Source organism: Porites lutea, chromosome 12 (assembly GCF_958299795.1).
Source record: "Porites lutea chromosome 12, jaPorLute2.1, whole genome shotgun sequence".
NCBI lineage: Eukaryota > Metazoa > Cnidaria > Anthozoa > Scleractinia > Poritidae > Porites > Porites lutea.
The window spans coordinates 4,971,732-4,996,731 of NC_133212.1; the positions used below are offsets into that span (position 1 = coordinate 4,971,732).

Here is a 25,000-nt window from a genome sequence, read left to right on the forward strand (position 1 = left end):
ATTTGTCAGAGTGTTGAACAAACGATTCTAAGTGGTGGTTTCCACCCCAGGGGGGTACTCTGGATTTCAAGTGACAGGGATGATCGAAAAAATGAAAACCCCCCAAAAATCCCTTGGGCTTCAGACAAAACTCAAAACAACCTTAGACTAAAATTTAACCCCAAAAAATCCCATGCCGAATTTCCGAGCCATAAAAATTTCCAGAAAGCATTAAATGATATAACACGGAAAATACAAAATATTAGTTCTGGAATAGCCAAAAAAATCCCTACTTAAATAAAAAGGTACTTGCCAAAATTTTCAAAACCCAAAAAAAGTCCTTCGATTATCCCTGTCACTTGAAATCCGGAGTAACCCCCCTCCCTCCCCACCTATTTGCACTGCAAATAGTTCAGTCCTAGCTATCTTTGTAACTTCATGTCACGGGAAGTGACCCAGAGATAATCAGTACTGGGCTAGCCGACAGCCGTTACCAATTAACCTTGGGAAGTGAAGTCCTTAACTGCAAAAATTATTGACGTTCAGAGAATTATGGGTATATAGCAGGCCTATTTTTTTTTGTTTTTTTTTTTCGGCAAACTGATTTATTTCCATATTCTTGTTCAAGCTAAATCAGGGAATTTCCTACCACTTTTAAGATTTATCTCACGGTCGTTTTGAAATTTATTTTCATAAGGGTTGACACACGCTGCACTACAAATTAACAACAAATAGTCGACTTCATTTTGTAAAAGACCCACAAAAACACAACAACAAATACAAGGCAAAAAAGAGAAACAAGCAAACAGCAACAAAAAAATAACATCATGTGTAACCGCGGAAACGCAGGTCTTACTTAAATGATCAAAACACAAGATTTCAGCACTTAATCTCTAAGGTTTGCTCCTGGAATTAAAAGTTTATCCAACGAAAGCAATTCCATCGATTGAATTTCAAAAAATTTTCTCCCAAACGAGGCTAAATATACATTATCTTCATTTTTTTTAAATTTATTAGTTTAGTTCGTCGCATGTGAAGATCGACGTTTGTGCCGGAGATGATCTTCAGACGTTCGACGTTTGTCCTAGGCCTTATTAAGGAAATATAGGAAGGAAATGCATTGAAACTTTAAGTGCATAAGCCATGATTTTATTGTCATTTTTAAGTCTTAAAGGGACACGCTTCTGACACGCTTCTGCGCAAGTGCGACGTTTTGATTTCTGGTCCGGCGAAACTTTTTTAAAGTCAGTGGATTTCGTTGTAACGTAAGTTTTCGAAATTTGAAGCTGTCAAAAACCCTGCGAATCATGCGCAGTTGCCACCAAAAATGTCCGCCCTATCATGAGGCCAAGGTTTGCAAGAGGGTAGAAGTATTTACAAGATAGCGGAAAATAAGAAGGAACGTCGTTGTCGACAACTAGCCATAAATCATCTTCAGAATCTTATTTACTTTGCTATACCTTCGTTACAGTCAGATAAATCGCTTAATTCCTCAAAACACAAAGCAATGACTAGAATCGGAGGCAAAGGCTCAGTAAACTAACTGACGTCACATGACATCATAAAACGTTTGTAGTTTATTATTGTATTGTAACTTGACAAGGTGGCAAAAAATAAAAAAAAGAGATAATTGAATTAACTGATTTATTAATGAATGATTAAATTCTGTCATCACCTGAAATAATTAAGATTATCTTCTAAGGCCTTGTCATTAACTCGTTTTTGATGTCAACGAAAACTCATTGAAGGCTCCGCGTAACATTTTCGCACCGTTTCTGACCGTTCACAATCGGTAACGTATATCCTGTGATACGTTTTCCTCATCAGGTTAACGAGCTTAAACCTTTCATTGCCAGAGTGAATGTTGGAGTCCCTTAAGGAAGTCTTAACTTTTGAGTCTGTGGACAAAATCTTATGATGTGACCATTCAAATGAAACCTCTCTGCATGTACTTTCAAATGGCGCTATTTGTTTTCAAAATTTTACAAAACGAAATTTTGGAGTTTTGTTGAATTTTGCCCTTGAGCACACTTGGCACTGAAAGGGTTAAGCAACGACGACGACGACGACAGCAGCGAAATGTCTCTTAAGGTGGCTCGCTAGGGTTTTTCAGGGTCAATACTCCTTAAATTTGAGCATAACCTACGTCGCCATTAACAAAGAAGCTGTATTAGATAAAGGTGCGCTACGTGAATCAGCGTCATTTGGCGGGAAAACGTGGTAGCCGTCGTCAAAAAAGTGAAATGAAGCTTTCCGGGGTGTCCATTTTTATCGTCCTCGTCCTGTAATCTCAAGGACTCTTAAGGTTTTGGGAAACCAATAAAAGACCTCATTCCCAGTTCATTTGCTTTGTCCCCGCAATAAACAATCAGTGAGTCTGTGAAGTTCTGTTAGTACATCGCGCCAAAAGTGATATTACACTTTTAAATCACAGTAAATGAGTTAATTACCTGCCATTTCCGTAGGAAGGTGTTTCAAGGCGGAACGCGTTTGTAGAATACACACGTCATTAAAATCCTTCTGATCGTTCATTCCACCAAAGATTATGAGCTGAAAGAAACAATTAAAGTTCACCTGAAATTTCGTCCGTCAAATAAGGATTTCCCTGTCCATTTCCACGCTCGTTTTACGAAAAATTTGTAGCTTTTAAACCGAAGCCACCTGGCATCCACGTTGCACCCAACCCCCTTCCCAGGGTTCTCTCCGAATTCTCTCTCCCTCGCGGAAGAGTAGGAAAGAACCCTGGGAACTAGGTTGCGTTACACCCGAGGCCTGGGGCCACTGGCAGAAGACCACGCGTAAGACGCTACAACGGTAGGAGTTAAAATAAAGAGATAAGGGACCATTAGAATCTCAATAGATTTTCTCAATACCATGGATAATAGACATAGAGGGAGGTCAGTCGCCTACCCAAGCAACCCTGAGCGAGCAAACATTCCCTACATTTCCTTACAAACCGTTGCGAGTCGTTTACATGAAAAAGAAACGGTTTACTCGGCTAGAAATGTGACCCGCCTAGCCAATTCACCCTTTTTCGATGGTAGGGTCAGCCTCGCAGCCGTGTAAACACTTTGGTTCGCCTAGCCGGGCCAACTGAAGGCGAGACAATAGGGAGCTTACAGCAACAGCGTTTTTGAGCGACGGACGTCAACCGGAAGTGGACTTTTGCATCATTGGGCACTGGTTTGGTTCAAATTCTAGGGGTAAATCGTCGTTATAAGAGAAAAGAAACTTAGCAATACAAATTTGTTAGAGTCAAGGCAGATAAAAAGGGAGAAGGCCTCACTTCCGGTTGACGTACGTCGCTCAAAAACGTCTTCGCTTGAGCTCCCTGTTCAGAGCATGCGCGAGCGATTTTGGTCGGGCAAAGGGGTCAACTTTTCAAACACTTGTGTTGACTTGGGGAGGGGTGGGAAGGTTACCCTTGACAGCTTTTCTCCATATATACGGGGCCTAAGATTCTAGAGAATGTCAATAACGGGGGGGGAAGAGGGGGCTGGCCCGGGTTGTTCAAACGTTGGATAGCGCTATCCACCGGATAAATCACTATCCAGCGGATGGCGTAATTGATTTCCGTAATACTTATCCACTGGATAGTGATTTATCCGGTGGATAGCGCTATCCAACGTTTGAACAACCGGGGCCTGGTCAATAACTACCTGTCCAGAGACTAATACTGCAATGTGGCCCAGTCTTCTTTCAGGTCCGCTGCCAGAACACTGAAGTTTCTTCCATTTCAGTTTAGCTACAAAAAGAAAGCGAATTGAGTTTATGATAAAAATCTCTATAGCTTATGATTACAACAACTGCTTTGTCTGCGAATCGACAGTAAGCGCAATAGAAACAAAGGTAACTCATTTCTATTAGAGCGATTTTCGTATGATCTTCAAAAATGGTTTCGGTAAGTGGTCTTTATTTGTTTTACCAGCCAATGGATGAAAAGATCAAAACATGGACTCTTCGTTTTTCCGCCAAAGAAAACCCTAATAATTATGGAGATGGCATTGCTCCATTGTCCAGTCGTGTTGCAGAATGAAGTCAAAGCGAAACATCGATTGATATCTAGAAAGTTCTCGGGCATGAAATTTTTTTTTTATCCGAGCGTTCGCTTAACCAACCAAAAGCCACGCGCGTTTGTATCCGTTCGATAAACTAATCAAATCGCTCTATTTCCGTTCGTTTGTTGTTTCTGTTTTGCTCGCGAGTTTTCATTTCAAGGTCAGACGAAAATCGCTCTATTTCAGCCACATACAATTGAGCCACAATACGTACTCTACATCTACTACAATCTCACAGCGAGTGCTGCAAACTAGTAACAACATTCCCACTCAGATAATTATAATTCGCATGACTACTTACACATGCTCAATTTGTATACATCTTCGAATGGCGTTGGAACCTTTGCTTTATCATTTGATCCACCAAATACGTAAATATCCTGGCGAATAAACCCAAAAAGTATATATAAAAAAGTGAGCCCTAACAATAACCATGATCCTTGCCTGCGAGTAAGTTCTCCGGAGCGCTCTGTCGGTGGAGCGGGAGAAGGAAGGAGAACTTGTCACTACGTCTCTAGAATTTGAATTTCGCTATCAATTCCCCTGTGGTTCCCCGTCGACTAAGCTGTCCAATTTCCACCAATCAGCGCGAAGCGGAAACGAGCGAGAATGCAAACAAACATTTAAAGGCACGTGAAAGCACGCCCCAAGGGTAATGACGTCATTACTAATGTCATCTCCGCCAATCAGCATTTCGCATCGATTTTTTCGATACAGATATTCAAATTCCAGAGACGTAGTTGCAAGCTCCCCTTCCTTTCCCCGTCCCGCCACCAGAACGCCTCGGAGAGCTTGCTCACAGGCTACCATGATCCCAGTTTTACTCGCAGTATAGTGAATGGGGAGCTACAGCAACAGGAAACGGCAAAAGCAAGAAGAAAGTCACTCACAAGAGCAAAGCAAGAGATTACGTAGTTTTAGATCCAACCACGCGACTGCAACGAGAACGTCTAAAAATAGGTCTAATAAACAAAAAAACAACTTTGCACGTGCATCACAATTTTTTGTAAATTTCTTTGCATTTTTTGCACGACTACGCCGTGAAAATGCCTGATTTCGCGTTTTGATGGAGAACGTAAACAAGCAACGACGAAATTTATCTTTCTTTCTGAACTTGGATGTGGTTCCTTGGGATTCAACTTCAGGAGGGTTCGCCTACATTTGAGAAAATAAGTGGATGGGAATAGTTGCGATAAAGACTGGAAGAACGAAAATTCTATTTTTAAGCGACAATCTCGTTGCCCTCTCGTCGTTGAATCTTACGCCTAGTCCAAACGTAGCACTTTTCATGAGACGAACTAAACTTAGTGAGTTAAGTTCATGAAAAAATCGACTGCTGGCTCAGTTAAGTTCGTCTAAATGAGTTTGGATCGTCCATCGTCCATTTAACCCCATACATTTATTATGCATGCAACAATTTCATACTTTTTCTCACAAATAGCGTTAATATGAAAAGAGTCGAAACATGTATGTATAATAAATATATGGGGTTATACGGAAATCTTACCTTTCGTTTTGTTTTGTTTTGTTAACATGCTAAATTATGGGTCATCTTCTGTTTTGTGGGCCCCATTTTCAATGAAAACCCTTCTCGAAGAAAGCTCCCCCGCAGGAGCCAGACAGGTACGAAAAACAGTCGAGAAGGCAGGTAAACTCCGAAAGCAGCACGATAGATCCTGGCCTCCGATTCAGAGACAAACAATAGAATGAGTCGTGGAACTGGTTCGATAAGGGTTGCATTCCAGAGGCTCTTTCGCCCTTTCCTGAAAACGTTCGCCGCCGTCTATCCCGACCCGACTGACTGCCCCCGGGTCTCCGACAGGAAAAATGCCTAATTTCACGTTTTTTGGAGGACGTAAACAAGCGACGGCTAAATTTTCTTTTTCTTTCTGAACTTGAATATGGTTCTTAGAAATTTGGTTCAAAAAGAGTTCGCTTGCATTTGACAAAGTAAATGAGTAGGAGTAATCGCCACAGATTAAACTGGCGAATTAGTCGCGGGAAGGGAGATTTACGCCAATCAGATATATGGAAATATTTTGAATGAATAATGTTCTTAGTGAAAAGGCCGTTTATTTTTTCAATAAAATCGCAAATATACCTTGCCGTGGTGGGCACATATGGTATGTAAGCTCCGTGCATAGGGTAAGTGACCCAGAACATTCACAGCTTCCCATCTCAAGGTTACTGCAAAGTAACACAAACGTTAATTCAGAACCTTCTCTTAAATTAAGCCAATCTGTTCACATTTCGAAACGTCTCTTAAGGAACCAGCTTTAAGATGATTTTGTAATAAAAAGTATTATAATTAGTAATTAGTTCAGGATTGTGATTGGTACGAAGTTGAGTGTTGTAATTAGTTAAATGTAATACTTGTAAATAATGATTGTTCCTAAAAAGCCCCTTTGGGGAGGAAACAATAAAAAATGTATGTATGTATGTATGCATGTACGTACGTATGTATGTAATTTATCGTCCACTAACTACATCTAGCGTCCTTGAGTGACAAGTCCATCTGCAAAGCAGGCTACCTACGTCCGGCGTGGCATTCGGTAAAACCAAGTAGTCTAGTGCTTGATAAATAGTTGTGGATTAGAAAGCAAACTAGGTATTTTCAAAAGGCCAATTCCGAGTTCGAAAAATTCTCACTTTCAAAAAGAGACTAAGTGCAAAACCTTTCATGTGAAAATGAGTTTTATTTGCACGAGAACAAAAAACCATTTTTATATTAATGGCGTCGCACTTAGCCTCGCTTTGAAACAGAGGCTTAAGGCAACTTGACTTGCTCACCCGTGTCAAAGACATGTAAGTCATTGTACCACAACTTTTCTCCACCGTTGCCGCCCATAATGTAAAACTTTTCACCAATCACTGTACATGCATGATCACACCTACAAAACATTTTATCATTATATTAATATTATTACTAGTAGTAACCACAGGTTACGGAGTGTGGGCGACATCAATCGAAGGTCAAAACGCTTTCGCACAAACGCTGTGCTTTGCGTAAGTTTCACATGATAGACGATCAAAACACGCGTGATTAAATTACGAGGGATAGGAGGTCCAAACGCTCGTGACCACATTAGAGTTCGGTGCATTCTATTCATTTTTAGTGGAACTGAGTCCAAACGAAGGTGGCAACATACATGCGGTGCATGCGTAATAACAACTTGGAGATTAGGACTGCGGGCGCCTCTTGTGGCCCGCAACAAAACATGCTAAAATGTTTTGAGAGAGACTGTCTCCTGTTCTAGCTTTGTTTCAAAGGCTACTTATTGTTTTGTCAGATTCTGATGCCATATCAACAGTGCTCTTCAAGTAGTTAGGCAAACAGGAAAATACAATCTTTGTCTAACTAACACTATTCATTTGTGTACCTGGCAGGAGGGGGTGTTCCAGAGGCCTTGAGAGGAGTCCATGTCAAATTCCCTGCAATAAAACAGAAAATTATTTAAATCTTTTATTTATTTGTTTCTTTATTTACATGTATCTAATTCTTGGCAGATGAATCAAAACATTGCCCCAATAAAAAATAGCCCCTTAAAGGAGCTACATGTACAGCTATAAGTCACTATGTCTACTGTTTTAGGTCAACTTTGTGCTGAAGTACATGTAATTACTTAGAAACTTTACCTATCAACAAAATCCTTCTTTATGTGATTCTCGTCGCGTGCTACGAGAATCGCATAGAGCGCAGGAAACGACACGTGACTCGTAATTTTCTTTTGAGCGGTACCGTAGGTTGATTCTCAATTTCCTTTGTCTACAAGCCCTAAGAGACAAAGGAAATTGAGAACAACCTACATTGAAAACATTTCACCTGTCATCAAATTTGACCTGTAACATAATATACCGTAATTGTGTAATTATAGCTATATTTTAAGTTACAAACAACTTACCTGTATTTAGTATATAAAGAGCATCTGAAGCAATTCCATGATGTATTCCTCCAAATATATACAAAGTGTCTCCTACTACAGCGGTGGAATGGCCTAAGACTTTTGGCTGACGACCTTGGGTGGGACATAATTCCCAGGACAGTGTTCCTGAAAAAGTTTCAGTATATTTATGTTTCACTCACAAAGCACAAGTTCACAATTGTATGTATTACAGGTCAAAATGAAATTCAGGTTAAAATTCTTTATCTCAGGCTGATTCTCAATCACCTTAGTCTCCTTGCCCTAAGTACCCATGAATTAGGGCTAGGAGACAAAGGAAATAGAAAATCAATCTAGGTTAAAAAGTTTTAACCTAAATTTAATTTTGACCTGTAACATATGTTAGGACTTAAGTTAGGACTACAGTGGAAGTCATGGGGGCAGACGTATTTTTATCAGCGCCAACTTATCTCCGACCTACATGTAGAGAGCGTGTTTTGTCATTTTCTGCCCCTCTACCATTTTGAATTATTTCTTTTACTGTTTCGTCGTCTATTTGAGTCAGATTTTTGTTCATTTTACAACGTGGGTTTTGTTTATTTTTTTTTGGTGGTTGGTTTTTTTTTTACTTGACTTGCAACATTATTTTATACTTATGCCTCCTCTTTTATGACACAGAATACGACACAATGTATTTTGAAATACATATGTAGTCTACAATGCCTCCTAGCTCAATTGGCTTTAAGCCATTTTTTAGGTGGCTTTATAACATACATAAGTAGCATTGTCTTTTTTCCTCCCTCTTTTTTCTGTGAGTAAAAGGTAAAAAAGATAAGACCAAAACGGCCAGAGCTTATCCCGGTCTCCTTAGCAGACAAGAAGCATGCAAAGGAGTATTGCTAACTCCCCCCTGGATGGGATGCTAGTCCATCCCGGGGTTACCCCCCAGCAGTATGTCACCGATCCCTATTTATAGACCTGGGTGAAACGAGACAAAGTGGAGTAAAGTTCCTTGTCTAAGGAAACAACGTGATGGGAAAAGCTTGAACTCCCGAACTCCAGATCCTGACACACCTTTTAATTCTGTGTGTGGTATAAAATAAAGTTCTTGTCTTCTCTTGTTGTGGTGTCTTGTCTAACTATAGGCTGATGTCAAGTACAAAAAATTATGCAGCCCAAAAAGCTTGTTATACTGTAGATGTGGTATCTATTGAATAATACCTTCTACATGTACATGTAAGCATTACCCAAAACTTGGACATGAGACATGAGATGATAACTTAAAGGATAGTAGCACTAGCTTTTTTCCATCTTTGCAATTTATAGTATTTCACATTGATTTTAAGAGTACTCTCATTACACTAATAATACAATGAACTGTCACTAAGAGCTGGGGGCAAGGGATTTCTCCATGGCTTCTTTAAGGGCGCACACAAACCCCCTACTTTGGAACATAAAGAACTTTTTTTCGCTGTCTAGCAACTTAAAATCGTAGTGAAAACCCTGATACATGTACAGTACTTACAAGTAGGTCAATGCTAGAATAATGGGTGTTTTTAACCCTTTAAACCCCGATATCCACATGCATATTCTCCAAACTGATCTCCATTCATTTCCTTTAAGAATTAGTTAAGAGAATTTGTTCAAAGATCAAAGCATTAATTTACCTCTTAGCTGATCATTTTATTAATAATTATTACCATAACTTTACGTCTTGACAATGTATGATAAATATCGTTAGGAGAAAAATTGTTGATGGTCACTATTGAAAATTAAAATGTTGAGATACACTGTTACCGTGGTTACCAGTATGGTAAAAACTGACCAAACAAAGAGAGAAACTCGAAGTATTAGAGAGGTGACTACTGAAGGTGGTAAACTTCTATTCACTTATAAAAGTGCAAAATGAGTTCGTTAGATTCAACCTCTGTAGGAATACCAACATCAATGCCTTAGGAATTTTAAAGTATTACAACAAAGTTTTACCTATGTCATAAGCGTACAATCCTTCCAAACATTCTTCTGATTCTGGGTAATTTGAGCCACCAAATAAATAAAGTACAGAGCCCAAAGCACTGGGGAGAGTTAAAAGAAGTCAAATAATAATCAGTTGCCATAAACAAATAGTTTGGAAGGTATAAATAATACATCTTTGTTGTGGTTCAAATTTTCTCCAGTTTAATTGCTTTTCAAACCTTCTGGTTTTAAAACCAAGCCAACCAAACCAAACCATTAACATTAATCACTGTATAAGGATTAAAAACAAAAATAGAAATACAGTTTTATACTCTAACAAAGAACCTAACTGGGGGCTACATTTCATGATGTGACAAGGAAGATGTTGTATTCAAATACCAACAGAAGTAATGATTAATAAAAATGACAATCCGGCTTTTACAGACCTCAGGGTGTGTCCATCCCTAGCACAAGGAATGTCTCCAAGCTGTTGTAATCTTTCCCATGTCACCTGTACACCGACTAAAAATAATTATAATGCAAATATCAGTTGGATATTAGGTCTTTATCAGGCCCCAGTTGCTCAAAAGGTGGACAATGCTCTCGACTGGATGAACGATTCTTTTTCCAAGGGTTAAGCCAACAGCTTTACATCGTTAAAGATTTCAGAGGCTTACTAGCTGCCGGGGGTTTAATTACCAACACTTAAAAACACTTCTTTGCTATTCAACTTACGATGAACTCGACCAGAAAACATACATGTACTGGTAATTAAAATGTTCTAATCAGAAAAAACATATATATTTATAGGCCTTCAGATTCACAAAAAATACCTGAACTAATATTTTTCTATCAAAAGTTTTTTCTAGAACTGTACCTTAAGAATCAGTGTTTAAAGTTGACTACTGAAACAGCTTACAGCTTACAGGAAAAACAATAGCTGTGAGACAGCTCTCTTATCTTTGATACTGTTGATGCGAACATGAATATGTATGCAGATGACCACCAGTTTTATGTCATTCGCAGCACCCTCTCTGATGTGCATGATGATCTTGCTGTTTGCGCTGAGTCAGCATCTTCATGGTACAGAGCTAATTTACTAAAGGGAAATTTGGACAAGTACCAGACAATGGCACTTGGTTGCGGAAGGAAGTCTATGGACAGTATTATGATTGACAATCATGAAGTCAGATCCACTGAATGTCTCAAGCTATTAGGTGTCTGTATTGATAACAATCTTCGTTTTGATGAACATATAAGTAGTATCTCTAAGAAGAGCGCCCAGCGGGTAGGCGTTCTCATGAGGCTCAGGAACCTTATACCCACACAAACTAAGTTACAGTTATATAAGGCAGCTGTTCTCCCGTATTTAACCTACTGTCACCTTATATGGCATTTTTGCCGTGCTAGTGATTCTAGACGACTAGAGCGTATCCAGGAAAGAGCACTTAGGGCTATATATTGTGATAAACATTCGTCCTATGGTCAATTACTATCTATGGCTGGGATATCTACTCTACACAACCGGCGACTACAGGACATAGCTATTCTCATGTACAAAGTTAAAAACAACATGTGCCCAGCATACATTAGCACTCTCTTTGAACAGCCTGCAATTAAGTATGAACTGCGCAATCATGACTTCACTATACCCAGATTCAACACAGTCTCCTTTGGAAAGCACTCGCTCAGGTATATGGGCCCAAGGGTTTGGAGTTCTGTTCCTAGTAATGTGAAAAAAGCTTCCACGTTGTCCTCCTTCAAATATAACATCAGAAAAGTGGATCTTAGCATGCTATTAGATGACAATAACTGCTCTAACTGCTCTCTTTGCACTTCTTAATCTTTTATTTCTTATTTTCTTTTATAAGTAGTGGATACATTTGTACATATTGTATATAGTTCTCTCGAATTTCTCACTTGCTTATACTGTACATAGTTTTTCTTAATTTGTAATTAATTTATTAATTGATTTATTTTTTTAGAATTTATTTTAGTGTCCCCACTTAGTGGTTATATACCGCTATTACAGTTTTGACACTTTAATAAAGGTATCATCATCATCATCAAATAGAAGACAGTAGGCAAAGATTTCTAGCATTTATGGTTTCTATACAATCCTTGCATACCCTTAAGAAGGAACAGATCATTCAAGTAAACTGGATCACTAGTGGAGTCACTGTGCTGGCCACCAAAACCACTTCCACTGCTGCCTCCAAAAATGTACACTTTCTTGTCCACAACTGCAGCAGCATGACCTTGTCTGAAAAAAGAAATGATAAAAGAAAATGGAGTTATAAGTAGGTTAAGCAAGATCGCCCAAGTGAAAATAGTCCTGAATAGGACTGTTGTCGACAGTGACTGATGTTTTGACGACTGTGCTGCAGTCATCTTCATCTTCACTTTGACTCAGCACAGGTTGTTGAAACGTAAAGTCACTGTCAACAAAAGTTCTATTCAGGACTATCTTCAACTCGATGTGCTCAACCTACTTAATGAAATGACTCCTGGGTTCAAACCTTTCACAAAATAATACAGTTCTAGGTGTGAGTTTATAATAGTAAAGATGATGATAGTGTGGACAGTCCCAGGCACGGATCTATGATAAATACTGACTCATTTTCCCAAATGAGCGCCAAAGGTGCAAGCTTGAAGCAGGGTCCAGGGGCACGCAGGCCCCCTCAGGATATTTTTTGGATTTTTACCCCTTAAAGTCCTCTTTCCAGGGTTTCCGAGTCATTCAGATAGGATTTCATCTTGCAAAGTTCTTTTATTATTAAAAATATATTCATCATGAAAAATGTGACCGATTTCCTTTAAAGCAGCCTGAGTCCACAGCCTTTTCCCCACAACATCGCCAAGATAATTTACCACAAAAAAACTGCAATATGATAAGAATACTATGCTAACATGGTTTCAAATGTACCAAAACCCTGCAGCGATGGTGGTGGAAGTGGGGGAAACTGCTGTACAGCATCAGGGAGGATAGCCCACATAACATATGAAGACTGTACTTACAAGTACTTCACTCTACATTGTCAGGGAGTGAGTTGCTCCAGTAATGTAAGAATCTCGTCGGATTTCCAAATGGGTAGACAATGCGTTTGGTAAAATTTAATGGTAAAGCAAGGATAGTTCCAACAATGGCTTTTGCACTCATGACAGATTTATATTCCTTGACTAAAAAGGAACCCACAGACAGGATAAAGGTTTCAAGGGAAAGTCTACATGGAGGTGAGGATGTTCACTATTTTGGAATTACAGTACTTCAAATGAATGATGTAACAATATTGAAAGAGGCTGTAGATAATGTGAAGAATTATGCAGATCGATCAAGATCAATCAAGGTGGAATACAACCTCCTTGAAGCAGTGACATAAGACTAGATAAAATAGCCACAAATGACATAAAGATGTGTCAAATACCAACAGGGACTTGGCCTACTCCTCAAAATGCGAAATGAGGGTATTTGAAATTCAGACTAGGGACATACTAGAGAGCCTCATCATTGCATGGGGTTTTCATGACATTTGGAATAATCAAGATCGAGGTATTGAAGTGTTATGGAGCTTGGCAGATAACACGTACCAAGACTGTGATTATTATGGATATCACAAACACCAAATCTAATAATATCATTGCATTATATATTGTTATAAACTTAAGGTGATTCCTTAGTAAAAGAACCTAACATAGATTGTAGATGAAACTTGGTATACTGATGTAACAAGTCAAGAAGATGATCAAAAAAAAAAAGGTGGACATCATCTCACTATGCTCGTTGTCACGTCACAATGCTGACGAGTACGGCTATTTAGGACCTTTCGGCAAAAACCGTGAACAGTCCAAAACTAGACAAAAAGGAGAGATTTTTTCGATGATGCATGTGGTATCCCACAAAAATTTGACTTAAATGTATTGTTTATTCACTTTTGTACCAGAAAAATGCCTTTTAAAATAATGCCCTTGTTTTTACTTTACGCTCAAAAGTAGACTTAATTTGGACAAGCGCTATTCGACCAATTGTAGCTCAATCCATACAATTTAGTAAAATTGCCAAAAACTGAAAACAGATGATCAGTAGCACAGTTCTGAGGTACAAAGGTGTAATATTGGCCCAAAATCAAATTTTTTTCAAAAAATTCAGTAGGTGTTTCAAGTAACTCTAAAACCCAATAAAAAATGATAACATTACAAAAGAATGCTATCTCAACAATTTTTGAGACATTTTCTGCTATTTTATTATTAGCCATGATGCATTGCAACCACGCCCTTTTTACATTATTAATATCTTTTCTCTGAGGGAATTTTAAAGCAGAAATTTCAGTTTACAGCTATTAACAACAAAAGAGACATGTTAATTGTAAGAAAGTCAAAGAGATGCTAATATTTGCTCGTGTTCATTCAATGGAACTCGAAATATTTGTTTTTTCTTTCCCTCTGATGTCAAGGCATCACAAGGCATCACAGTGCCTGGAAGCACTGCTGCCACTTTTCATCAAGTTTATATGTCTGATCAACATTATGTTTTCCCCAAGAAATAATTTCCCTTGAAGAACAAACTGTCCTTTTTTAAATATGTTCCCATATGGATCCTCAAAATTGTCCTTCAGCTTCATTACGACATCACTTGTTATTTAAAGAAGATAATTATTAATCATAGTGACTATCATCCTCTGCTGCCACAGCCAAAATGCTGTCTTTGGTTGCCAGATCAGAAAGTTGAGCCTACTTCTCAGTGGTTGTGACATCCTCAGCTGTTCTAGTGGTTGAGCCTGAAGGCTCCCTAGCCAACTTTACCTCCTTCCAGTTGCCCACCCACTCCATATTTTTTTCACGTCCATTGTAGCGTCTAGCAAGGCAGTTATGGCAGTAACAGGCTCTTGCCCTGGTGAAGATCTTTAGCTGTTCACTACAGGTTCTAACAGAGTGCAATTGCCGGATACTTTTCACAGTACAAAATCCTCCTCCTTCCCTGTTTCAGAAAACAGCAAGCGCACCAGAAGAAGGCAAATTAAAGAAGACGTGTTGCTTCAGCTGCACTGACTTCTGCCTAGAGGGAAAAGATGACGCTGCTGGTTCGGAGAAGTTCTAAGTAAGAAAGTCACACAGTTCTTGGACACCATGAAGTTTGACTCTTCTACAGAAGATGGCAGTAGTTGCCTTCTGCTTTACATTGTACGTGCGAGCCAGCAGCATCCTGTTCACCTTTAGCGTGTGCAGTGGCAAAGAAGTTTCTTTGGACTGTATATCCAAGAGTAGCCAAGGAACAGGAGAGGTCACCAAGGTAGTGTCTGCTCTTGTACTGTCCTGCACACCCATCAGTGAATTCATGCATGTTCTTAATAATGCATTTAGAGTCTTGCAAATGCTTTGATATCAACTTCTGGATGTGAAGGACAGAGTCATGATCTTGTGTCACATCATCAGAAGTGACAAACAAATGCTCTTTGCTGATTATAGGTTCCTCCTCTGTACTCTGAACACCAGCCATTTCTTCATTTGAGTGCCTGTAGAGAATGGTGACATGGAGACTAACTTTGTTGATGTCAAAATATTCAGATTGAATTTCATCCTGGAAACGGCAAGCATAACCCTCAGAATAGTAGTGAAGATAGACAGCATGATCAAGAGGAAGGTTTTCAAGGAGAGAATCTAGTTGCTCTCCTTGCCACTTGGCAAGAAAGGAGTAGTAACGAAAATGTGTTAAGAGCTGACTGAAGTACTCATAAAGTTCTTTTCATGGTTTTGTGCATTTGTCAACAAGAGTTATTTTTCTAATCTCTTTACCATCTGTAATCAGCTTTCCAGTTGCAACATAGTCATATCTCTTCCAAAAATTAATATGAAATAAAGAATGGAGGTCACCGTACTCGTTTTTGTAGTAGAGCTGCAGAAAGGGTACACCAAATGCTTATTCTCTGATTTTTGAGAGAGGACTGGGGTGAGTTTCAAAATGGCATGTATGTGGAAAGGGAAAGAAAGCATTAAAAAATCAGCTTTTACAGAATTTACATCAAGATATCACAACAATTAGGACACAATGTGATAAAGATGGCGCTTAAATGAAAATCAAAGTAAGTCAGAACATGTTTAACCTCCACTATCGAGGTTCTCTGTGAGGAGGTCGAACTCAGCAACACGCCTTCTGCTTACCTTATACACATTCCCTACACATTGAGTCTCATATCGGCAGAAAACGCCCGCAAGAAATAATTCCAATGGCGCTTCTCTTCAGTCAACTTCATTTTAATAATATTACTTCAGATGCTCTTCTTCATGGTGGCCATCTTGTTATGCGCAGTATGAGATGCGCAGTGCAAAACCAGCAAAATCACCTTAATATTGCTTGGAAAATTTGGCTTTGCAGTTCAGTGTATATGGGTGCTATTGTATAACTGCATACCAGTGCTGCCAACTCTCCTGGATAAGCCGGGAGACTCCAGATTTTGGACCGTATCTCCTGGTCTCCAGATTGGAGAATGAAATCTCCTGGATATTCTCCAAAGTTTGTAGTTTAGCTGTAGACTCCACTTTTCTGACGATAAACTTTTAAATATTTTGCGTTGTTTGAGCTATTTTACTGTTAACATCAAACATTTCGGTACGATATATTATGCCACCAGTATTTTTTGCACAAATGACGTCATACACCGTGCGATATGACGTCATCTCTTATCCCTTCCCTATCAATTGAAGACCTGGGGGTTGACAGCCCCGGCATACTGTTTTGATGTCACAAAGTCACCAGAATGGTTAATTAAAGAAGATGGAAGACCAGCCCGTCACTGACACAGAAAGCCATTATCAGTAAGTCAAAGTAGAGAAACATGATAAAGGCTTAATCTTATTTCCTAGTTCATTTGTATGATAAGGATAATAGTCAGATAAAATTAATGACTTATTGACTACAATCTGCAATACTAACTGACCTGGGCGCAGGTATAGGTCCACTTATCTTTCTAGTCACCCACGAAAAAGACGAAGAAGACATTGCTGTCCAAATTCGTCGCAAAACTACGACTTACAACTCGACTTCATTTCGAATGTTGTTGACTTCCCCGCTGCCTCGAGACGAGCGCCTCCTAAGGACACTGGGAAATAATACGTGCCCGCGATGTAAACAGGTATCGTTGGCGGTGTTACGTTGTTACGTATGCACGGCACGGTGGGGTGATCTTCGCGCAGAGAGCAAGAGGAATATGTGCATAAATTGTGTCGAATTTTTTTTTTTTGATAATCAAATAAGTTTGTACTAAATGTTTCTCCGATGCATAAGGTGATCATTGGCAAAAAGCGTCTTAAGAGACTCGTTTCTCTTCCTACAACAGGAACGAGAAAATGGCGATCAAAGGACTCGAGGGAAGGGGCTGGATCGGTAAGTATCTAAGCACATCGGAAGTGAATCTTCCATAAACGTTCTATGGTTTCAGGAAGAAAAAATCTATAGTCTATAATCCTTGTGTTTTTAAACTAATTCGTTACCTTTTTTCTTGGACTACACTCGCTGTCAAGAAGTTTATGACAAGCTATAAAAGTCAGAATGCAAACGATGATATTTTTAATTTTAGAAACCAGCGAGACCCCTGCGTGGTTTTTAATTCCTTTTGAACAGTCAAGAGAATTGATTACAGTTATCGAAATTACTCCTCTGAGTTACATTGTCAAAGAGACATGTAGTTATAGAAGCATTTTACTTGTAAAATCAAGGTTTTGCGACGTAGTAACGTCTATAGCGATGTCAAAAAAGCACAATTAACAGCACCTACTGGTAAACTACAAACAACAAAATCTCCTCTTAGTCCATGTCTTAAAAAGCAGTTAATCTGAAATGGCTAGCTAAACGCAAGATTCAAAATCCTTAAAACGTTTCTGAAACTTTCATATCAGTATTTCTCCTTGTTGTACTCTTGCTTAAGAAGATTTAGAGGTTTAAATTCTAGCCATTGTAAATTTTTTTCGTCAATAATTTATTAGCTAAATCCATTTGTTTTGTTTTCTTTATCACTTTTACTGTTATTTTTCGCCCTAGATCCGTTGTTATTTGAGTACAATAATTGTCTTGTGGGAAATTAGCTTGTTCCAATGTCTCCTAAGAGAGAATATCTTACCAGTCCATGAGCTGTACTTCTCAAAAGGCAAAACATAGAAAGCTGAACTGAATATTACTGATAAGACAAAATTAGCTTGTGAAACTATCACTACCGTTATATAATACTCTGTTTAGCTCCCCACCCCATCCATCTCAAATAATCCTTCCTCTTATTCAGCCCCCACTTCTCTTTTAAGCTCACCTCCCTTCCCCTCCCTTCCCCTCCCCTCCCCCTTTATTGCCAACAAGCAAGCCGAATGAAGACAGTCAGCTTGCAAGGCGGCCAGCTTAATGCCACACGAAGTATTGCAGCAGGCAGATAAATTCTTGACCGTGCTGTGAAAAGTGTAATGTAAGGTGTAGATTCCCCAGTTTCATGTGACTTTTGATGACCTTTGTTGTAAACAAACGAACCCTCAAAGTTTGGACAATGTTTTCTGCCACACTACTGTACTTGTACGAACTACAACTCACTATTTCAAGTTCGCCCTATCCTATAAATGGTATTTCCCTTTTGCCGTTTGAAACTCGACAAGTGTAAGGTTAAAAAATGTCTAAGCAGAAGAATAAGAGCGATTTTAAGGCTAAGAGCATGGCAGAAATGTAGGAACAAGGAGTGCTTGTAGTGGAAATTCTCGGCTCAGCAGCTGAAAATGGTTTTATAAACATTGGAACTAAAACCGGTGTTGTAGGCAAATTCTTTTTCTTTCGTTGGCACTTAGCGAAAGCTACAACTAGTTCTTAAGCGGTGGACTGTGTCAAAACATTTATTTTAAAGACATGCACATATGACTGACATTATTAATGAGCAAGACAGTCCTGACACAGCTCCCTAAAATGAGTGACTGTAACTTTGCATGTGGACTGATCCAATATTGTTTACTCAGGTGCTGGAACCTGACCTCTCACTTCATGTGCCCGAGGTTTTACAGTAAATCCATTCTAATTTTCATAGTTTTCATGGAATCTTTGCTAATTAAATAAACCCCCCCCCCTTTTCCAATACCTTCGTCCCTATTAAGTCCTCACCCCCCTCCCCCCCCCACCTAAAACATGCTTGAAATAAATATGAATATTTAGAAATTAATGAATGAGGCTGAGTAGGATATGAAGAATTAAGCAAACCGAGGAGGGTGTTATCTTGACATCCTACGAAAGTCGAATTCATTATTTGCTTTAAAATAAAAATAATTCCTAGTTTAAAAGCATAGCTGAAACATGCTTACCTGCATCAATGTTAAATTCATCTTTGGTATTGTACGTTTAGGTTTGTCCAGCTCCACAAATATTCTCCAAATAGCAGATGTCACCCTCCAAGTTGTCTTCTTGCTGTTTTTGCCATGCTTTTAGCTATAATTTCGCCTTGTTCCAGCTGTAGTTCTTACTCTTAAAACGAGTGAATTGTCTGCCTTTTTTTTTCACAACCAAAACAACTCAACCTTGTCCCCAGGTCTTCTCGGTAACAGTGCCTTAACCTGTAGTGGGCTGCATTTTTGACGTCATTTCCTCGTTAAACACAAAATAAACTCTTCCAAGTTTGGTCATCAGTGACTGGTTATGGTGAATTATGTGTCAGCTTTTAGCCAATCAGAATTGGGGAAATACAGTATTTTGAATGAATAATAATTTTACTTAATGATCTCTAAAAATGACTGTATTTTTATGCAATTGTTTATGTACTTATGTTAACACAATTTGCCATTATTTTAATCTTTCAGGGTTTTGGAAAGCCCAATGTTTATCATGCTACCATTGTAATCTTTCTAGAGTTTTTTGCGTGGGGGCTGCTTACATCACCTATGTTAACAGTAAGTCCAAATATTTTCGAGTTTTAAACAAATTAAATCAATCATCAGTTGAAATCCTTAATCCTTTTAATTGATTAGGGGAAATGTTTAACTGATTATCGTGCAAAAAAATGTAAAAATTATCCGACAGTGGACTTCCACCTTTTGTAAAAGTCACCAAACTGAGGCAAACTCCTTGTTTTCATTTTTCTCCAGGTTTTACACACCACATTCGAAGAACACACTTTTCTAATGAATGGTTTAATACAAGGAGTGAAGGTAAGATATTTCCTTAATTCCATTATATAGCATCTATATATATCTGAAAGGTCTCCTTATTTTTCTTGCATGAAAAAGTTGTTCTTTTCTTCTTAAGGCTAATAAGTTGTTGTCACTTTTTTTTTTCAGGGTCTTTTGTCCTTTCTTAGTGCACCTTTGATTGGTGCTCTCTCAGATGTGTGGGGGCGTAAATCCTTCCTTCTTGTAACTGTTTTCTTTACATGTATTCCCATTCCACTTCTTAGATTCAACCCATGGTAAGTTTATAATAATGACGTGATAACAGTAATGGTGACGATGATGTTAGTGATGATCAATGACTTAGATAAGATTTCATCATCAACGACTATCAATAAAGATAGCTCTAAGGCTATGGCCCACTTCATTTTTGTATTTCCTGATGATAGTAGTAATAGTAGTAGAAGTAATTCTTTATTTAGCTCATGGTAAAATTACAGTTTTAACTTAACATTGTACATAACTGAAAATTTGTGCCAGGTTATAACTTTATAATAATATATGAGAAATAAAAAGTGTCTCTAATATATTGAATGACTGTATATTTTTTTTTCCTGCAAAAAAATAAACTGAAACTGAAATTAATAATATTATTGGGTTCTTTCTTACGTTAATTTTTTTGTCTTCTGTTCTCTACTTTCAGGTGGTTTTTTGCTATGATCTCAGTGTCTGGAATGTTTGCTGTCACATTTTCAATAGCTTTTGCTTATGTTGCTGATTGTACAGAAGAAAATGAGCGAAGTACAGCTTATGGACTGGTAAGAAATTCATTTCTACACTGTATTTGATCAGAGCAATGTGACATGACTGCTAAGGCAATAGATGTTATGCCGAAATGCAATTTCACAAAGTTACTCTCAAATTCCTTCTTAAAGTATAAGCCATTAAAAACCCCATTGGAAACATCACACAGAACCTTCCAGGGGCACCCAATGACCAATTAAGGTTTCCAAGTATGTCAGAACTGTCTCAGATGGTTTTCTCTATGGCTGAGAAGCCTGTTTGGGTCATTTGGAGCTGCCCAGTGAGAACTGTTTATCTGTTGGGATGTCTTTTTCGTCTCATCTGAAACTGTTAGCTTCCCTGGTGGGTGTGGTTTAAAGTTCAAGGACATTTAGTAGCCATATACCTCAATCAGAAGTTTCTAGGGGTTGTTTTGTCCTTAAAAATTTTAAAAAGACAATAATAATATTGCAATATCTTGGTAATAAGATGTGAAAACAACCTCTGAAAATCATAGGTGAGCTGTAGAAATTTCTAGGCAATATTTACTTGTTTTGACAGTTACTGTATTTTACAGAAATAGCCAGTCAGTGCCCCTCCTTTGAAATTCACAAATCTCAGGGCTTCTGACATTACACAATGGGCAAAGAACACAAGAATGTACATGTACATGTTACAGGTCAAAGAAAAAAATTTAACCTAAATTGATTCTCCATTTCCTTGGTCTCCTAGCCCTAATTATAGCTGTAGTTAAAAAATAAATTAAATTCATGATAAAGTAATAATTGTTATTATTTTAACGTGAATTTAATTTTGACCTTTGTTTGCTTTTTGTTAATAATATTCAATTCAGTACAATGTAATTTTATTTCATCAGATTTAATAATTATTTTTACCAAGAAATAGTTTCTTTGGTGAAAGAACATAAGAATATACATGTACATGTTACAGGTCAAAAAAAAAATTTAACCTAGATTAATTCTCCATTTCCTTTGTCTCCTGGCCCTAATTACAGCTGTAGTTAAACAATTATTATTTTAACATGAATTTAATTTTGACCTTTGTTTGCTTTTTGTTAATAATATACAATACAGTGTAATTTTATTTCATCAAATTTAATATTTTTACCAAGAAAAAGTTTCTTTGGTGATTATTTTAACACTTGGGTATGTTGGATTTTTAGGTCTCTGCTACATTTGCTGCAAGTCTAATTATTAGCCCAGCCTTGGGTGCTTACATAGGAAAAATATATGATGACAGTGCCGTTGTAGCGTTAGCAACATTTGTGGCTGCCTCAGATCTCTTATTCATCTTAATTGCTGTTCCCGAGTCCCTTCCGGAGCGAATTCGTCCAGCGTCATGGGGGGCACCAATCTCCTGGGAGCAGGCAGATCCATTTGCTGTAAGTTGACATAGAAATAGCCTGAGAAAACAACTGACATTTGGCGACGCTACCACTGGTTTCCCCACCAAGTGACGTTTGATAAACGAGCACAGAAATTCCATACTGGTGAGGCATCTTACCCAGATCTGGGTAGTGATGCGTCCTCAGTATCGAATTTCTGCGCTCATTTCTCAGACGTCATTTGGCGGGGAAACCAGTGGTAGCATCACCAAATGTTTGTTGTTTGCTCAGGCTAACATACAAATTATTATCTAAAAAAATAATTATTACAACAATGCCATTTGCCAACATCTTGTGATGCCACCTCTAGTTTCCCTGCGAATTAACATGTGAGGAGCAAGCGCAGACATTTCATACTGTTGACGTCTCACTGTCCTGATCTGGGTAGCAGTAGTGGTTCTGGATCGAAGAAGCAACTTTTCCTTGTGGCACAACCAATCAGAGGTACTATCCAGACCTGGATAGTGACACATAATCAGTGTGGAATTTGAATTTTTTCGCTTCCTTGGACATTATTTTGTAGGAAAGAAAGTGGTGGCGTCACAAAATGGTGGCTGTTTTATCAGGCTACTTTTCTTAGCAGTAACAATAATATAATAACATTATGACTGGACTGAAGGCAAATTAATTTTACTTGGTGGGATAAGTACATTTGGGGTAGAATCTCATTCAGTTTAGAAAAAAGTGATCTTAACACAACAGAAATTTTCAAGCTTGTTGGGCTACTGTTATTTTGTTTTGTGTAAACCTACCCTCTCATAGATTAAATAATTTATGCAGTGTATGTAACTTGCCAAAACAGTATCACTCTCCATACAGTGTAAAATTAATACAGATCAAAATCAACAGCAAACAAGATTGATAAAAATTTTTAAAAAAGCTTTACTGAATTTATAATATTGCTCTGACATCAGTGTTTATTTTTACAATTTCATTCCCAGTCTTTACGCAAAGTTGGCCAAGATCCTATAGTCCTTCTTATGTGCATGACAGTGTTTTTATCGTATTTACCTGAAGCTGGCCAATATTCCTGTATGTTTCTCTATCTTAAACAGGTAAGTGTTCTAAATAATTTGTTATATCTATATTTTTTTAAATTCTGTGTTATTAAAAAAGACCGAAATACAACCTGTGTACTTGTTTGAATTGAAATCTATAACCAATTAAAATTTACCAGGCATCAATCTGCATTATCTCAACAAATTAAGACAATGTTAATAACAGAGAAGTTCTTTCTTTCCTATGAAATAGCAGTGTTAATGTACATGTACCTTAAGAGTGTGCTAAGATTTTTAGATGCTTTTACTTTGATTTTTGTTTTTCATGACAACGTCCATTGTTTTTTTCATTTTGTTTTGCAGGTTATACATTTTACTTCAGAAGATGTAGCAACCTTTATAGCAGTATTAGGAGTTTTATCAGTAGTATCTCAGGTAAATAATTATCAATTAGTCCATGAGTGCGCATTGGACATGAGATGGTAGATAGCCAACGAGTGCAAGTGGAATAATTGTTTTTTTAAAATGCCCACAAAATATCGAGAATTCTTCCCAACTTCATTTGTAAAAACAACAGATTTTCAGCATGTTTTTAATTTTGAGCAGACATGTACAGTTATCATACTTGGAGAGCTTGGTATAATGGCTCATATACCATGATGGCTAAGCCAATCAGAGCTCTAGAATTTCCTATCCAATGATTCCGTTTTTAATAGAAAAACAATTATTTTACAACAGATCACGATCGGTGACTTGAGATCACTTGGATAATAGCACATCAGAGGAACTGACAATTCCACCCTGGGTTTTTAGGATTCAATGGTTCATTATTGATATACCATGATCCAGGAGACACAGCATCACTGACTCTGATCTGAGTTATCCCTAATGAATGCACCCTTAGTTTTTGTTATGTACACTGTAGACATGTCTCATCCTGCATTTGTCTTTTTTCTTTCTTTTAGACTGTAGTTCTTACTTGTCTCAAGAAAACTATAGGTTTGAAGAACTGCGTTTTAATTGGATTAATATTTGAAATTCTTCAGTTGTCCTGGTATGGTCTAGGAACACAATTCTGGTAAGTTGAGCAACAATCATTTTGGTTTTTTTTATTATTATGATCGTGTATGTATTGATTGTGTTTTTGTAATTATTATTATATGTAATTAAGTAAAGATATTGTATCTTTTTTCAAAACCGATGCCATACCACACCCCTGACTGCCCATAAAGACTGCCTACCTCCATCCTTTAAAGAGATGTGTTAGAATTGGAACAGTGGAATTTTATCAAAATTCTAACAGTGGAAATTGCCACCAAATTGATTGAAACATCAAAAATAATATTCTCACAAAACATTAAAAATGATAAGCTACTAATAACCCCAGCAAATACAAGATTGGGCCAGGACAGAAAACCTGAAGAAGATCAAAATGGATTGAAATTGTTTGTTTTTTTTTTCTGAAAACTTGTTAGGCTAACAGTTTTTCATTGTTCATTTTTATGCTTGAGAAATATATTTGTTGGACAAGAGGCCATGATTTTGCCGTTTTCAAGTATTTTCTTCGTTAATGTTAAGTTCCATAGGGCATGAGGAAGCGTAATTGGCAATGTTAGTGAACTTATGCAACAGGATGAGAGTAAACCTAGTGTGACAAGCGTGACAATGATTTTGTTTGAAAAAGCCTTCCACCAAACTTCGCATTCCTAAGAACAGATCTTTTTGTAGAAGAGCAAAGAACATCAGTGTTAAGAAAATTCCCAACAAACTTGTAACGCGAGTAATAACCCCGTCACATTTGTCACACACAGAAATTTTGCCATC

General features: G+C 37.9%; 2 protein-coding genes and 1 pseudogene across 2 annotated transcripts in view; 1 reads left to right on the forward strand and 2 right to left on the reverse strand.

The window, feature by feature from the left end:
* LOC140954025 (kelch domain-containing protein 3-like) overlaps window positions 1-16,950 on the reverse strand; it is a 28,529-nt gene extending 11,579 nt beyond the window's left edge. Inside the window, exons 1-11 of the mRNA XM_073403419.1 lie at window positions 16,807-16,950; window positions 12,004-12,137; window positions 10,321-10,396; window positions 9,905-9,993; window positions 7,940-8,086; window positions 7,418-7,469; window positions 6,828-6,928; window positions 6,139-6,224; window positions 4,339-4,417; window positions 3,639-3,724; window positions 2,430-2,529 (exon numbers count right to left, since the gene is read on the reverse strand). Of these exons, the coding sequence (XP_073259520.1) occupies window positions 2,430-2,529; window positions 3,639-3,724; window positions 4,339-4,417; window positions 6,139-6,224; window positions 6,828-6,928; window positions 7,418-7,469; window positions 7,940-8,086; window positions 9,905-9,993; window positions 10,321-10,396; window positions 12,004-12,137; window positions 16,807-16,868 (1,012 nt within the window). The 5' untranslated portion in view covers window positions 16,869-16,950. The remainder of the gene's footprint in view (window positions 1-2,429; window positions 2,530-3,638; window positions 3,725-4,338; window positions 4,418-6,138; window positions 6,225-6,827; window positions 6,929-7,417; window positions 7,470-7,939; window positions 8,087-9,904; window positions 9,994-10,320; window positions 10,397-12,003; window positions 12,138-16,806) is intronic.
* Window positions 14,247-16,679, reverse strand: LOC140921732 (uncharacterized; annotated as a pseudogene).
* Window positions 16,951-17,041: 91 nt separating the features above from the next.
* The window catches only part of LOC140921444 (hippocampus abundant transcript 1 protein-like), a 10,869-nt gene continuing 2,910 nt past the window's right edge, over window positions 17,042-25,000 (forward strand). The window contains exons 1-9 of the mRNA XM_073371440.1: window positions 17,042-17,252; window positions 19,685-19,774; window positions 19,970-20,032; window positions 20,162-20,289; window positions 20,694-20,808; window positions 21,957-22,175; window positions 23,120-23,233; window positions 23,540-23,611; window positions 24,142-24,254. Coding sequence (XP_073227541.1) covers window positions 17,145-17,252; window positions 19,685-19,774; window positions 19,970-20,032; window positions 20,162-20,289; window positions 20,694-20,808; window positions 21,957-22,175; window positions 23,120-23,233; window positions 23,540-23,611; window positions 24,142-24,254 — 1,022 coding nt within the window. The 5' untranslated portion in view covers window positions 17,042-17,144. The remainder of the gene's footprint in view (window positions 17,253-19,684; window positions 19,775-19,969; window positions 20,033-20,161; window positions 20,290-20,693; window positions 20,809-21,956; window positions 22,176-23,119; window positions 23,234-23,539; window positions 23,612-24,141; window positions 24,255-25,000) is intronic.